Source organism: Haliotis rufescens, unplaced genomic scaffold (assembly GCF_023055435.1).
Source record: "Haliotis rufescens isolate VD_foot unplaced genomic scaffold, xgHalRufe1.0.p SCAF_20, whole genome shotgun sequence".
NCBI classification, from domain to species: Eukaryota; Metazoa; Mollusca; class Gastropoda; order Lepetellida; family Haliotidae; genus Haliotis; species Haliotis rufescens.
In genome coordinates, this window is record NW_025963891.1 from 6,780,288 (window position 1) to 6,797,097 (window position 16,810).

Sequence of the window (16,810 nt, forward strand, 5' to 3'; positions counted from 1 at the left end):
AAATCTCGGATGTATCGTGTTACTCATCACTGTACATATCTCGGATACATCGTGTTACGTGTCGCACTCCAAATCTCGGATGCATCGTGTTACGTGTCGCACTCCAAATCTCGGATGCATCGTGTTACGTGTCGCACTCCAAATCTCGGATGTATCGTGTTACGTGTCGCACTCCAAATCTCGGATGCATCGTGTTACGTGTCGCACTCCAAATCTCGGATGTATCGTGTTACGTGTCGCACTCCAAATCTCGGATGTATCGTGTTACTCATCACTGTGCATATCTCGGATACATCGTGTTACGTGTCGCACTCCAAATCTCGGATGCATCGTGTTACGTGTCGCAGTCCACATCTCGGATACATCGTGTTACGTGTCGCACTCCAAATCTCGGATGTATCGTGTTACGTGTCGCAGTCCACATCTCGGATACATCGTGTTACGTGTCGCACTCCAAATCTCGAATGTATCGTGTTACGTGTCGCAGTCCACATCTCGGATGTATCGTGTTACGTGTCGCAGTCCACATCTCGGATGTATCGTGTTACTCATTACTGTATATATCTCGGATGTATCGTGTTACGTATCGTTGTATATATCTCGGATGTATTGTGTTTAGTGTTGCATTCCTTATCTCACATGTATGGTGTTTAGTGTCGCAGTCTATATCTCGCATGTTTCGTGTTTAGTGTCGCGGTGAATATCTCGAAGGCATCGTGTGAAGTGCCACAGTGCATATCTCGAAGTACTGTGTGATATTTCTCGGATGCATCGATGTGTGTTAGATGTCTACCGTCAATTAACACGAAGAGCAATCAATAGAAATGTACAAACTATCGCCACAACAGGGAGCTGTCAAAGATAACAAGTGGTAAATAATGAGTAAAGCTTTATTTAAGTTCAACTCGGTAAGCACAACGCAGCCGATCCGCTGCTCAGGTCACGATCCGCACGTGCTTCTGCTACCGCGAGGGCACCGCGCATCATCCATGACGCCCAGTCTTCTCCCTGCAGGCGAGAAAGTAAGACTCCCCCTCCTAGGGCTCGTTAGTTTTTAATTATTGTTTCATGTTGTACATTTTAGTTCGGGAGTTATTTTTACATTGTTTTAACGCATAAACAATATATTGTCAATTAAATATTGACTTATTCCCCACAGCGTCTGTTTGTCTTTTCTTTTTAAGAGTTAATTAATTTGTAATGAACTCTTCTTTGTTGTTGTTTGGACGAATATCAAAGAGGTTAAATGGGATCATTTTCAAAGCATGTCCGCGTTGATGAATACTATGTTGACGTGCGCTGACCACTTTGTACAATCCCCTAAGACCTATGGCATCCTAAAGCCTGCGTGTGCGTGACTTCCGCTTTGCACCTGACACGACACCTTGAACTCTACAACCTGGAGCGACAGTTGGGTGAGCCTAGACCGGTGCTCCAATACACAGAGCACCAGGTGTCTAATCACATCAACAAGATTGCTTTGTGTCAGCGGAGATGGTGTCTATGTTTTATTAACAGTTATCGGTGTATTCATTGCATCAATGCTCGACGTATACGGGAACACGTGGCGCACAACAGCAGATGGGCAATCGCACAGATAATCAGTCAATGTTATATTCAATCACTGTCAGTTAAATATCAGCAGCCCACGTCAAGTTTTGCGTTAGTGAATTGCAATTGATAAATGGATATGTCTTTTTTTCTATTTTTTTTCGGGTGTATCAATTAAATGGATTTTGCTGTTCAATTGACCTTGCAAGTCAGTGGCACGTTTATCTTCCCAGCTGGTCACTCTAATGTAACACACTATACCTTCTGCTCACAGTACCTGTAACATGAACTAAAAGATGTAGCAGTTTCACGAGTGGGTACAAAACCTAACGCGGGACGCTGAAACCCTGAGTGATACTGATACAACGAATTTATCTTACCCGCATGTGACCCGTGAATATTCCGGGGTAGAATAGCTCTTCAGCAACCCATGCTTGCCGTAAAAGGCGACTGTGCTTGTCGTAAAAGGCGACTAACGGGATCGGGTGGTCAGGCTCGCTGACTTGGTTGATGCATGTCATCGATCCCAATTGCGTGGATCGATGCTCATGATATCAATCACTGGATTGTCTCGTCCAGACTGGATTATTTACAGACCGCCGTCATATAGCTGGAATATTGCTGAGTGCGGCGTTAAACAACAACCAACAAATCTTACCCGCATGCTTAACTCTGCCATTGGAAAAGAATTAAAGCAAATTCAAAATTGATAGAAAACAGCTGTTCGAGTGAGCTGAGGTTATCTTGTATTGTGTCACGTGACTTTCATTGACTCGGAAAAAGAGTGCGGCGTTTGGCTTCGAAGCGGGGTATAAGTGATATATTCTCCCTCTCAGAAATCCACGTACAACCTGTCTTCTTCTTGGCGGGATATAAGGGATTTATTCTCCCTCTCAGAAAGGTATTACCCTCCCAGGGAAGATAACGTGAGCCAGACATATGTCATCAATCTGACATGGAGGTATGGTAATATACCATTTATTTACTCAACCTGAAACACTATACCTGTACAACACTTTATATTATCTAGTCAAACCCGTGAAGATCCGAGGTAGAATAGGTCTTCAACAACCCATGCTTGCCGTAAAAGGCGAATATGCTAGTTGTAAGAGGCGATAAACGGGAGAGGGTTGATGCATGTCATCGTATCCCAGTTGCGTGGATCGATGCTCATCATGTCAATCACTAGATTGTCTGGTCCAGAATCGATTATTTACAGACCGCCGTCATATAGCTGGACAATTGCTGAGAACGGCATTAAACAACAAACAAACATAACAAACACTCTACAAGCATGTACTATTAGAGTCTGGAGTTTTTATCAAGATAGTACTGATGGCCCTAGCTTCGTGTATGTCAGTGACAACACAGAGGGAGGCCACATTATCACACACTATACCATCTAGTCACTCTACCTAGTCTCAGCTTGGTCAGTCCCACGTTTACCATTGCATGAAGTAGTGACGAGTAATTGCAATATAAAGAATAGGAAGCAATTTGAAGAAAAGCTTTCTGTAACAAAAAAAGCCCTGATCAATCAGCACAAATGCTCAGCGCAGATGGCGTGTTTTCTGAAAACTTCACAATTATTTCCAAATCGCATTTTTCAGTGTCAAGATGTTTGTCACTTTGAATATGTCAGATGAATGCAGAACCCCTTGTAGGTTTCCCTGGAGGCCGTTTATGGGAGCTCGTTACGGCGACATCTGAAGACTGTAGTTTCCTCAGACAGTCAGCACAGCGCACGATGACAGCCGGGACAGACGCGCGGGAGACTTGACCGTCACATTGCAATTCGTGTACTTGAAACGACAATCCAAATATACCTTGATAGTCCATGCATATACCCATATTGCGGCACGACTCGTGTGTCAGTGGGCTAGCACTAAAATCCACCATTAGTCTAAGTGATATACGAGGAGCGATTCATTGATTAGTTCTGAGCAGCAAAGGAAGGAAATGCGTAATAGTGAAGTCGTTTGATGTGGACAATGCATTGTGCCACAGAGGTATTTCCACACAAAAAAATGAGTCAACTGAGCAAATTGTTTCGCTATGACAAGTCAGTAAAAAAGGGAGTCATCTGTGATCTTCAGAAAACGGACACCGTCGAGGAATGTTCAGTGATCAATTACTTTCAGAAAAACGGGCTCACACCAAACGACGTTCATGGAGATGTGAGTACAACTCTAGGGAAGGATGCCCTGTGCCTCTGTGAAGAGATGGGCAGCAGAGTGTAAACCTTGAACACGCCCCCGTCCAGGGAGAAGATGGTGATGATATGGAGAGTATGGTTTAAACCGACTGGCGGATGACTAAGCGAAATATTGAACTGCAACTTCCCAGGGGAGTACATTCCATTATCACAGAAACAATGGAAACGAGGAAACTATCAACTCGTAAGGTTCCAAAGCTTCCGACATCTGATAAAAAAAGGCACAACATGTCTCGTGATAATTTAACTCTGTTTGGAGCTGACCCAGAAAGGTTCTTGCAAAGATTTGTGACTATGGGTAGAACCTGGGTTCACCACTTCCAGCCAATGAAAATAAAGGAAGCATTTGACATCACCACCACCAAGAAGATAAAGACTGTCTCATCAGCTGGAAAGGTTATGGCCAGACAATAAACGGAGCACATTGTGCAGCACGTTTGAATCACATTTAAAGAAATTAAGACTCAGAAACGTGGGAAGATGTGAAAAGGCGTGCTGATCCATCAGGTTATATCGCCAGTGCAAATCAGTCATTGCCTGCTTCAGCATCCACCTTATATATATTCTCCTGATCTGGCTACGTCAGACTTCAATCTGCTTCCAAACACGAAGAAAGCTCTAGCCGGAACGCAGTTCGACTCGATGCTGAAGTCATAGCAGCTGTTTGGACAGTAGGACTTCTACGAACCTGGGGTAAAATCCCTCGTTGTTGGTAAATGTGTATGAAGTTGAAGAAGATTATGTTGAAAAACAAATCCTTTAGATCTCTTGAGGTCAGGTTTTCTATGTGAGGTTCAGAGCTTATCAATCAACCCTCGTAATCTTGAATGGGACGTTAAACCCCATTTCACGCCGCCTTATAACACCTGCATCCTACTTACCCACCGACCCTTGATTGCTGGAAGGAAGTGTTTTGTGATGGCGGTGGTGTAAAGTCACACATGGCTTTTACCTGTAACGGTGTGCTCTCAGATGATAGTTGCGTAAAGCCGCAGATGTCGCTGAAGTAGATGGTGACGTTGTCGAAGGCTTCCGCCTCCACCTGCTTGCCCCTCATCAGCTGGTCGGCTACAATTCTGTAACACAATGTAATAGTCTGTAAGACTCGTGTAACATGCTGTAACATACATGTAGCATTTTGTAAAGATGAATGTAACGTTCTGTAACCTAAATGTAGCATTCTGTAACAAATGATAAATTCTGTAGCACATGTATTCATTCGGTTACACAGTGTAACAGTCTGTAACTCACATGTAACATTATGTAATACACGTGTAGCTTTAGTTATGAGTGAAACAGTAATCAGCAGCCTTCAACATATATTTGGAAATGCCATGCTGAAACTAATTTGAACAGTTTTCTGTGTAGGCTTAATTTTGGCCTCTATCTGCTGTCACACGCGCATTCTGTGGAAGGCACCACGCCCTGCCCGCATCCCGCACCAGAATTTCAAATGTTCGGTCCCTCCTTATACAGTATAGTCAGTATCGTATTTATCGTGCAAACAACAGTGAGGGTTCATATCATGGAAATATGAATTCATAAGTTTGAAACAGGTAACAGCCCCGGATGGCAAGACAAAAGAAGTTGAATAGCTGGGATTCCAAACAAAGTTATATATCACATATCAAATCACACTAGACTCGGCTAGGTCACATTGCCTGCATTCTCTTGGCAGTTCAAGTATTTATTCCATTGAAATACGACCGACACAAATCGATTGTTATCATCGTCGAATTTGTCGGAACTTCGGCGAACAAGTAATTAACAGAACGAAACCTCGAGCAGGTTGTACAGAGCAGCACGAGGGGTAGGTTAATGACAAAGGTCGCTTTGCACATGGTCAAATGATAAGTGAGAAATTATTGCTTAACGCCGCATCGGCAGTCTTGCAGCTATTGGCGGGGTCCCATTCAAGCCGATCTAACGGTAACTGTGACAGCAGGTTTGAGGAGAGACACATGGCTTATGGGCTTCTATATGCACGATCGTTATACGTATACAGTGTCCTTGAACTGCTTGATATGTCTCTAATAAAACTGTTAGAATTCGATAAATAGGTTCTACGTATCCACGCACAGCTGAGACAATAGTGTGTAGCGTCAAACATGAAACTTCAGACCGACTGGAAATACAGAAACACGGAGTTTTGCGTTAATATTAATTATTCGTGTTGACATTGAGTTTGGTCACAAGATTATTTGAAGGCTTCCCACAAACTAGTCTGGCCATGCAACGTGGTTCAGTGTCAAGTTAATGTTCAAGTTAATGTGGTGAGAATGTCCTGAGGTGGGAATGTCCGGTGTTGAGAATGTGCTGCGGTGAGAATGTCCTGTTGTGGGAATGTCCTGTGGTGGGAATGTCCTGTTGGTGAGAATGTCCTGTGATGGTCCTGTGGACAGATTGTCCTGTGGTGGGCCTGTGGTGACAATGTCCTTTGGTGGGAATGTCCTGATGTGAGACTGTGGTTGGAATGTCCTGTGGTTGGAATGTCCTGTGGTGAGAATGCCCTGTGGTGGGAATGTCCCGTGGTGAGACTGTGGTTGGAATGTCCTGTGGTGAGAATGTGGTGGAAATGTCCTTTGGTGGGAATGTGGTGGAAATGTCCTTTGGTGGGAATGTGGTGGAAATGTCCTTTGGTGGGAATGTCCCGTGGTGGGACTGTGGTTGAAATGTCCTCTTGTGAGACTGTGATGGACCTGTGGTGAGAATGTCCTGTGGTGGGAATGTCCTTGAATGGCAATGTCTTGTGGTGGGAATATCCGGTGTTGAGAATGTGCTGCGGTGAGAATGTTCTGTTGTGGGAATGTCCTGTGGTGAAAATGTCCTGGTCGTTTGAGTAATCCTAATACATGTCACCTCGTACATTGGTGTATTATCACGACTGTTTGGTGTCGTATGACATCAACTCTACTTAAGTCTCTCTGCATATGCCAGTGGCTGCAGCGGACAATGGGATTCAGTGTAACGCGGCATACCATACATTGAACGTCATGTGAGCCATGCACGCCAGTTTTTCTGTAATCCTTTGATAACCACAGATGATCGATTTCCAGGGAATCAAAGGTTATAAACTTGCACTTTGTCAGTCATGAAGACAGCGCTTTCCAGCAGGCAGTCAGAGCTTGACTCTCGAAGCCTTATACTTTCCGCGTTTATACTTAAAAGGGCTATTAGTCAATAAGTTAATTCGATGTACTTCTTCGTCCGTAATAACACGCAAACAACATAAAAGTGTTCTATTCTGCTTTTAGATGAAATCAATATAAAAATCCTATCCAAGCCTTGTCGACTGCAGTCTCCGGCGTAACCACGCAGGCCCCAGCATGAGACGTCGCGGTTGCTGAAGACACTTAAAGGCTTTAATCACATCTTCCCTTCAACCATATCATATCACGATCTCTTCATCTGAACAGACAACCATTTGTAATGTCCATTGTGAGTATCTCTTACTCGGGTACTCCTGTCTATTTATAGGATCATACGACAATAAAATAGGCTAGCTTTAATAGGGCGGTAATGAAGCTAACTAAGCTCTTCTGGGCTCGGATATCAAAGGAAGTTCTTCAGCTCACACGTGACAATGTTATAAAGAAAATAATTTCCATAGAGAAGTACCGCTTGAAGGGTAATGGTTGTTGATAAACACTCCAATAAAGGACAGAACAAATCTTTATTGACGTAGTGAAAGATGGTAATTGTTGTTGATAAACAATTCAATAGAGAACAGAACGCATCTTCCCTTGAAGTTGTGCATGATGGGTAATTGTTGTTGATAAACAATTCAATAGAGTACAGAACACATCTTCACTTGACATAGTGCATGATGGGTAATTGTTGCGGATAAACATTCAACAGAGTACAGAACACATCTTCCCTTGACGTTGTGCATGTTGGGTAATTGTTGTTGATAAACAATTCAATGCAATAGAGAACAGAACACATCTTATCTTGACGTAGTGCATGATGGGTAATGGTTGTGGATAAACAATTCAATAAAGTACAGAACACATCTTCCCTTGACGTTGTGCATGATGGGTAATGGTTGTGGATAAACATTCAATAGAGAACAGAACACATCTTCCCTTGACATAGTGCATGATGGGTGTTGGTTGTTCATAAACAATTCAATAGAGTACAGAACACATCATCCCTTGACGTAGTGCATGATGGGTGTTGGTTGTTCATAAACAATTCAATAGAGTACAGAACACATCATCCCTTGACGTAGTGCATGATGGGTATTGGTTGTTCATAAACAATTCAGTGGAGTACAGAACACATCATCCCTTGACGTAGTGCATGATGGGTATTGGTTGTTCATAAACAATTCAGTGGAGTACAGAACACATCATCCATTGACGTAGTGTATGATGGGCATTGGTTGTTCATAAACAATTCAGTGGAGTACAGAACACATCATCCATTGACGTAGTGCATGATGGGTATTGGTTGTTCATAAACAATTCAGTGGAGTACAGAACACATCTTCCCTTGACGTAGTGCATGATGGGTGTTGGTTGTTCATAAACAATTCAATAGAGTACAGAACACATCATCCCTTGACGAAGTGCATGATGGATGTTGGTTGTTCATAAACAATTCAATAGAGAACAGAACACATCTTCCCTTGACGTAGTGCATGATGGGTGTTGGTTGTTCATAAACAATTCAATAGAGTGAGTACAGAACACATCATCCCTTGACGTAGTGCATGATGGGTATTGGTTGTTCATAAACAATTCGATAGAGAACAGAACACATCATCCCTTGACGTAGTGCATGATGGGTATTGGTTGTTCATAAACAATTCAATAGAGAACAGAACACATCATCCCTTGACGTAGTGTATGATGGGTATTGGTTGTTCATAAACAATTCAATAGAGTGAGTACAGAACACATCATCCATTGACGTAGTGTATGATGGGTATTGGTTGTTCATAAACAATTCAGTGGAGTACAGAACACATCATCCCTTGACGTAGTGCATGATGGGTATTGGTTGTTCATAAACAATTCAGTGGAGTACAGAACACATCATCCATTGACATAGTGCATGATGGGTATTGGTTGTTCATAAACAATTCAGTGGAGTACAGAACACATCTTCCCTTGACGTAGTGCATGATGGGTGTTGGTTGTTCATAAACAATTCAATAGAGTACAGAACACATCATCCCTTGACGAAGTGCATGATGGATGTTGGTTGTTCATAAACAATTCAATAGAGAACAGAACACATCTTCCCTTGACGTAGTGCATGATGGGTGTTGGTTGTTCATAAACAATTCAATAGAGTGAGTACAGAACACATCATCCCTTGACGTAGTGCATGATGGGTACTGGTTGTTCATAAACAATTCGATAGAGAACAGAACACATCATCCCTTGACGTAGTGCATGATGGGTATTGGTTGTTCATAAACAATTCAATAGAGAACAGAACACATCATCCCTTGACGTTGTGCATGATGGGTATTGGTTGTTCATAAACAATTCAATAAAGTACAGAACACATCTTCACTTGACGTTGTGCATGATGGGTAATGGTTGTGGATAAACATTCAATAGAGAACAGAACACATCTTCCCTTGACATAGTGCATGATGGGTGTTGGTTGTTCATAAACAATTCTATAGAGTACAGAACACATCTTCACTTGACATAGTGCATGATGGGTGTTGGTTGTTCATAAACAATTCAATAGAGTACAGAACACATCATCCCTTGACGTAGTGCATGATGGGTATTGGTTGTTCATAAACAATTCAGTGGAGTACAGAACACATCATCCCTTGACGTAGTGTATGATGGGTATTGGTTGTTCATAAACAATTCAGTGGAGTACAGAACACATCATCCCTTGACGTAGTGCATGATGGGTATTGGTTGTTCATAAACAATTCAGTGGAGTACAGAACACATCATCCATTGACGTAGTGTATGATGGGCATTGGTTGTTCATAAACAATTCAGTGGAGTACAGAACACATCATCCATTGACGTAGTGCATGATGGGTATTGGTTGTTCATAAACAATTCAGTGGAGTACAGAACACATCTTCCCTTGACGTAGTGCATGATGGGTGTTGGTTGTTCATAAACAATTCAATAGAGTACAGAACACATCTTCACTTGACATAGTGCATGATGGGTATTGGTTGTTCACAAACAAATCAAAAGAGAACAGAACACATCTTCCTGATGCTGTTGCATGAAACCTTATCCATGTTCCTTCATCGTGTTGTGTTTGTAAACAACGATATCTAACATGGCTTTATAAACCCGATTGATAAGGACATACCTGTACCTCAACGAAGATGTACCATGTGTCATGTTTTACACTGACCTGGCAGAACGGTTTCAGTTCTAATCCTGCGCGTATGTATATATGCTCCTCAGCTTTTTATAGGTTTAGTTCTATGATTCTATGATACACTAATTACACATCTTCCAGAGGCAAGGGAATTAACGGACTGTAAAAGTCCAGTTTCAACCCTTGCCGAACTAGGCAGGAATTATGAAGTTATATCTCGTCTGGACTAACGAGTCTAAGCATAGTTCAATCAAAATCGCACAACGAAATCGACATCCGCTTCGTAAACTGCCGTGCGGGCTTCGGTCGATTGCAGGGTTTGTAAAGCATGTGTACCGTCAACTCGGCGTCAACAGATATTTTCCAAATCCTTTCATGTTTCTTGTCAATGGGCTCACGTGATTTGGTGCACTTCTCGAAGAAAATCCGTTTATTCACAATATAGATCTTGATTATCAATCGGATTGTCTTGACTGGGCGCCGCCATTTTATTTAAAGCAAATGCAAGTGATATGAGAGGTGGAATCTGATTGGTCAAGAGGAGGGGCATAGAAGACACATGACTCGCAATAGCCACGGGTGGCGCTACGAACGAGCCCGGAAATTCCAGCCTAGTTCGGCAAGGGTGGAAACTGGACTTTTATAGTCAGTTAACTCCCTTGCCTCGGGAAGATGCTATAATAACAATGAGCGGTTTATCTCAGTAGGTGATTCAAGCTTGAGTAGCCTAGCTGATGTTACTTTACATGTGTTCCGGTAGAGGACTCTCAATCCACATATAACGAGGTAATCGATCCTGGTAATGTTCACATCGCTTTTGTTGCCAATTAGGGCGTTGAACAATCGGCCTGGCAGAGGATGTCCTCGTACAGGGAGTACTGACAAACAGGTACACGTACGACATGCATTCTCGAGGATACCCGCGTACAATGTGGAGCTAATGGACAATACATAAACAAGGAGGGCTGAGTTACACTTTAATGTCCTCTACCCGGCCCAAGGCGACGAAATTCGACCTGCAGAGTTGCATCCCTTAGGCTGGTCAGAAAGCAATTATCATGTGTTCGAACCCCATATTCGCCAAGATTATGTTTCTTTGTTTGTCAGCACCAACCAGTGGCCGTTGGTTTCACCAAAGTGGTAAACGCATAAGACAAACATCACGTAGGGCTTTCCTTCCACATCAAGCTGACACGCCGTGACATAACTGGAATACTATTGAAACGGCGTGAAGTCCAGCTCACCAAGTCACACTGACCACTTACACCCCTGCCTAGGTCATGGGGCAATAGAGAGGGACTAGCAACTACTGACACCATCTTACAGGATCTCCCTTCAAGTGTCCGGGACTAGTTACTACTGACATCATCTTACATTGTCTCCATTCAAGTAGCCGGGACTAGTTACTACTGACACCGTCTTACAGGATCAACCTTCAAGTGTCGCGGCCAAGTAACTACTACATCATCTTACAGGGTCACACTTCAAGTGTCACGGCCAAGTAACTACTGACACCATCTTACAGGATCACCCTTCAAGTGGCCGGGACTAGTAACTACTGACACCATCTTACAGGATCAATCTTCAAGTAGCCAGGACTAGTAACTACTGACACCATCTTACAGGATCACCCTTTAGGTAGCCAGGACTAGTAACTACTGACACCATCTTACAGGATCACCCTTCAAGTGGCCAGGACTAGTTACTACTGACACCATCTTACAGGATCACCCTTCAAGTGTCACGGCCAAGTAACTGCTGACACCATCTTACAGGATCACCCTTCAAGTGGCCGGGACTAGTAACTACTACATCATCTTACATGGTCTCCATTCAAGTAGCCGGGACTAGTTACTACTGACACCATCTTACAGGATCACCCTTCAAGTAGCCAGGACTAGTAACTGCTGACACCATCTTACAGGATCACCCTTCAAGTGGCAGGGACTAGTAACTACTACATCATCTTACATGGTCTCCATTCAAGTAGCCGGGACTAGTTACTACTGACACCATCTTACAGGATCACCCTTCAAGTAGCCAGGACTAGTAACTACTACATCATCTTACATGGTCTCCATTCAAGTAGCCGGGACTAGTAACTACTGACACCATCTTACAGGATCACCCTTCAAGTAGCCAGGACTAGTAAACACTACATCATCTTACATGGTCTCCATTCAAGTAGCCGGGACTAATAACTACTGACATCATGACTAATAACTACTGACACCATCTTACAGGATCTCCCTTCAAGTAGCCAGGACTAGTAACTACTGACATCATCTTACATGGTCTCCATTCAAGTAGCCGGGACTAGTAACTACTGACACCATCTTACAGGATCACCCTTCAAGTAGCCACGACTAATAACTACTGACATCATGACTAGTAACTACAGACACCATCTTACAGGATCTCCCTTCAAGTGTCACGGCCAAGTAACTACTTACACCATCTTACAGGATCACCCTTCAAGCAGCCACGACTAATAACTACTGACATCATGACTAATAACTACTGACACCATCTTACAGGATCTCCCTTCAAGTAGCCAGGACTAGTAACTACTGACATCATCTTACAGGATCACCCTTCAAGTGGCCGGGACTAGTAACTACTGACACCATCTTACAGGATCTCCCTTCATGTGGCCGCGGCTAGTAACTACTGACACCATCTTACAGGATCACCCTTCCAGTGGCTAGTAACTACTGACACCATTTTACAGGATCACCCCACACGGTACCGAGTCTAGTTTTCGACAAGTAGATTGCCGTGTGTAGCAGAAGGATGTAGATGTTTGTACATTGCGGAGTAAGTGCTGGTAAGATGCAAGCAGGGTGTATCAGCTTTCTTCAAACCAGACGTGCACGGACCTGACAGGCAACGACAGGTCCGCCAATCTCAGCCCCACAATGTATGCATGGAGGGATTACAGGCTGAACATTCCGGCGCTTTGCATGCGGCTATTTGACACCACCTCCTCGTCTTCAAGAGGGTTCACTAACAATCTATTTACCACTTCACTCGAGAACTAATACAACCAAATCCACTGGTGCTCGAAAGGCATTTAAAAAAAGATTGAAATATACTTTCCACGAAAGCTCTAAATATCTCACAGTAATTCGACAGTCGCAGTTCAAGGAATATGAGGCTATCAAGTGACGTAAGGCTATATTAAGATAGAGGACGGCTGTATCAAGATGGAGGACAGCTATATCAAGATGGAGGACGGCTATATCAAGATGGAGGACAGCTATATCAAGATGGAGAACGGCTATATCAGGATGGAGGACAGCTATATCAAGATGGAGGACAGCTATATCAAGATGGAGGACAGCTATATCTTAATGGATACATCTACCTGGGCAGATATATATGATGGTATATACATCTACCTTGGCAGATATATATGGTGGTATATACGTCTGCCTGGGCAGGTATATATGGTGGTGTATACATCTACCGGAGTAGATATATATGGTGGTATATACGTCTATCGGGGCAGGTATATATGGTGGTGTATACGTCTACCGGAGAAGATATATATGGTTGTATATGCGTCTACCTGGGCAGGTATATATGGTGGTGTATTCATCTACCGGAGTAGATATATATGGTGGTATATACGTCTACCTGGGCAGGTATATATGGTGGTATATACGTCTACCTGGGCAGATATATATGGTGGTATATACGTCTACCTGGGCAGGTATATATGGTGGTGTATTCATCTACCGGAGTAGATATATATGGTGGTATACTAGTATACGTCCATCGGGGCAGGTATATATGGTGGTGTATACGTCTATCAGGGCAGATATATATATGTGGTATATACGTCTACCGGGACAGGTATATATGGTGGTATATACGTCTACCAGGTCAGATACACTTTATATATGGTGGTATATACGTCTATCAGGGCAGAGATGTATTGTGGTATATACGTCTACCGGGGCAGGTATATGTGGTGGTATATACGTCTACCAGGTCAGGTATATATTGTGGTATATACGTCTACCAGGTCAGGTATATATTGTGGTTTATACGTCTACCTGGGCAGATATATATGGTGGTATTTACGTCTACCTAGGAAGATATATATGATGGTATATGCGTCTACCTGGGCAGATATATATGATGGTATATACGTCTACCGGAGTAGATATATATGGTGGTATATACGTCTACCGGGACAGATATATATGTTGGTGTATACGTCTAATAGGGCAGATATATATTGTGGATTATACGTCTACCGGGGCAGGTATATATGGTGGTATAGACGTCTACCAAGTGAGGTATATATTGTGGTATATACGTCTATCGGGGCAGGTATATATGGTGGTATATACTTCTATCTAGGCAGATATATATTGTGGTATATACGTCTACCGGGGCAGATATATATGATGATATTTTCGTCTACGAGGGCAGGTATATATGGTGGTATATACGTCTATTAGGGCAGGTATATATGGTGGTGTATACGTCTACGAGGGCATGTATAATATGTGGTGTATACGTCTACGAGGGCAGGTACATATGGTGGTGTATACGTCTACGAGGGCAGGTATATATGGTGGTATATACGTCTACGAGGGCAGGTATATATTGTGGTGTATACGTCTACCGGGGCAGGTATATATGGTGGTGTATACGTCTACCGGGGCAGGTATATATTGTGGTGTATACGTCTACCTGGACAGGTATATATGGTGGTATATACGTTTACCGGGGCAGATATATATGATGGTATTTTCGTCTACGAGGGCAGGTATATACATGTATGGTGGTATATACGTCTATCAGGGCAGGTATATATGGTGGTATATACGTCTACCGGGGCAGATATATATGATGGTATTTACGTCTATCAGGGCAGGTTTATATGGTGGTAAATACGTCTATCAGGGCAGGTATATATGGTGGCATATACGTCTACGAGGGCAGGTATATATTGTGGTGTATACGTCTACGAGGGCAGGTATATATTGTGGTATATACGTCTACCGGGGCAGATATATATGATGGTATTTACGTCTATCAGGGCAGGTATATATGGTGGTAAATACGTCTATCAGGGCAGGTATATATGGTTGTGTATTCATCTACCGGAGTAGATATATATGGTGGTGTATACGTCTACGAGGGCAGGTATATATGGTGGTGTATACGTCTACGAGGGCAGGTACATATGGTGGTGTATACGTCTACGAGGGCAGGTATATATGGTGGTGTATACGTCTACCGGGACAGGTATATATTGTGGTGTATACGTCTATTAGGGCAGGTATATAAGGTGGTGTATACGTCTACGAGGGCAGGTATATATTGTGGTGTTTACGTCTACGAGGGCAGGTATATAAGGTGGTATATACGTTTACCTGGGCAGCATCTGGTGCAGGAGCTCTTCAGTCTTCTTCTTCTCTTCTATAAGCTGGTCAGTCCTCTCCTCCACAAGTGCTTCCAAATTATCTGCATATTTCTCCATAATTGCAAGCATGTTGTCGAAGATATTGGATTTCCTGAAATTTACAAACAAGCAATTAGATGTGAAACCAACAGTTTAGCGTTATGTTTCATAAACCCTCCTATTTGAGGGATCGGGAAATTGCTTCAAGCAGGAGCTCCCAGCTGGGACAACAGTGACGTCATTACAATCTGATTTCTGCCGCATTTCATTTTTTAAAACTAACTGAGCTGTGGACATATAGGAGTGGGAAACCGAGGCAATTGTCCCTGCAGATTCAGTAGCATGTGGAAAACCCTAATGGAAAGTCACACTATTAAATGCCAAAGTGGAGAACAGAATCGATCAGTTCTTCTGATAGGAATTCTTTGACAAGTTTACAGTTAACAATACCCCTTAACCAAGTTGTGTGAGAGCAATGTTGGTGGTGTGTGGTTAGCTGAAAGGTATTTACTGTGTCATATAGGGAACATTACATTAGTAGCTACAGATAGCACCGATGGGTCTTGTGACGATTTCACACCAGACGTCCTACATGCGCATTGCTATCAATAGTGTTGGAATTAAGCGAAACACGAACGACAAATCGCCCTAAAGGGTTTGTGTAAAAAATGTGTGAAGTAAATATGACACTTTCAAAGCGTTTTCTCGGTTGTAGAGGAAATCCCTGCGTTGGAGCGGTGCTTGATTTTTTTCATCTCCGTTAAACACACAGGCAGACAGACACGCACGCACGCACGCACGCACGCACGCACGCACGCACGCACGCACGCACGCACGCACTGTGATTGTAAAATGAACATGTACCATGCGTCTCCCAAAACATAACTATAATAACCACACAAAATAACATAACACTAAAATTAATTCAATGCAACTATATGTGTAATTTGACCCTAAAATCCAAAACACAGTGCGCCCCTAAACCTAATACTTACATCCCTTTCTGCATGGGCTTGAGTTTCGACCTGATGACCTTGAAGTCCGGGCGTTTAAAGGGGTCCTCATCCCAGCACTCCTTGATGAGGTCTGTGATGAACTTGTGGGTCTGGCCCAGCTGGGATAGATGGGGCCGGAAGGGGACACCACTGTAACTAAACTTAACCCTCTCGATAATTTCTGAAGAAAGAAAGGAAATATCCAAACACTTGACTTCACGGAGTGAGATGCGGGAGACGACACAATGAATACATAATAAACGCCGACATTGATGCATCCAGCGCTCACTTGTTTACTTAGAGTAATTG

At 43.0% G+C, this 16,810-nt stretch overlaps 1 protein-coding gene across 3 annotated transcripts in view; it reads right to left on the reverse strand.

The window, feature by feature from the left end:
- LOC124150448 (speract receptor-like) overlaps positions 1-16,810 on the reverse strand; it is a 149,486-nt gene that overhangs the window by 9,876 nt on the left and 122,800 nt on the right. For all 3 annotated transcript variants that reach the window (XR_007222519.1, XM_048400798.1, XM_048400797.1), the window contains 3 exons: positions 16,502-16,682; positions 15,478-15,618; positions 4,719-4,842 (listed from right to left, as the gene is read on the reverse strand). Coding sequence is in view for 2 of the 3 variants with exons in the window: in XM_048400798.1 (XP_048256755.1) it covers positions 4,719-4,842; positions 15,478-15,618; positions 16,502-16,682 (446 nt within the window). In the remaining variant the exon portion in view is untranslated. The remainder of the gene's footprint in view (positions 1-4,718; positions 4,843-15,477; positions 15,619-16,501; positions 16,683-16,810) is intronic.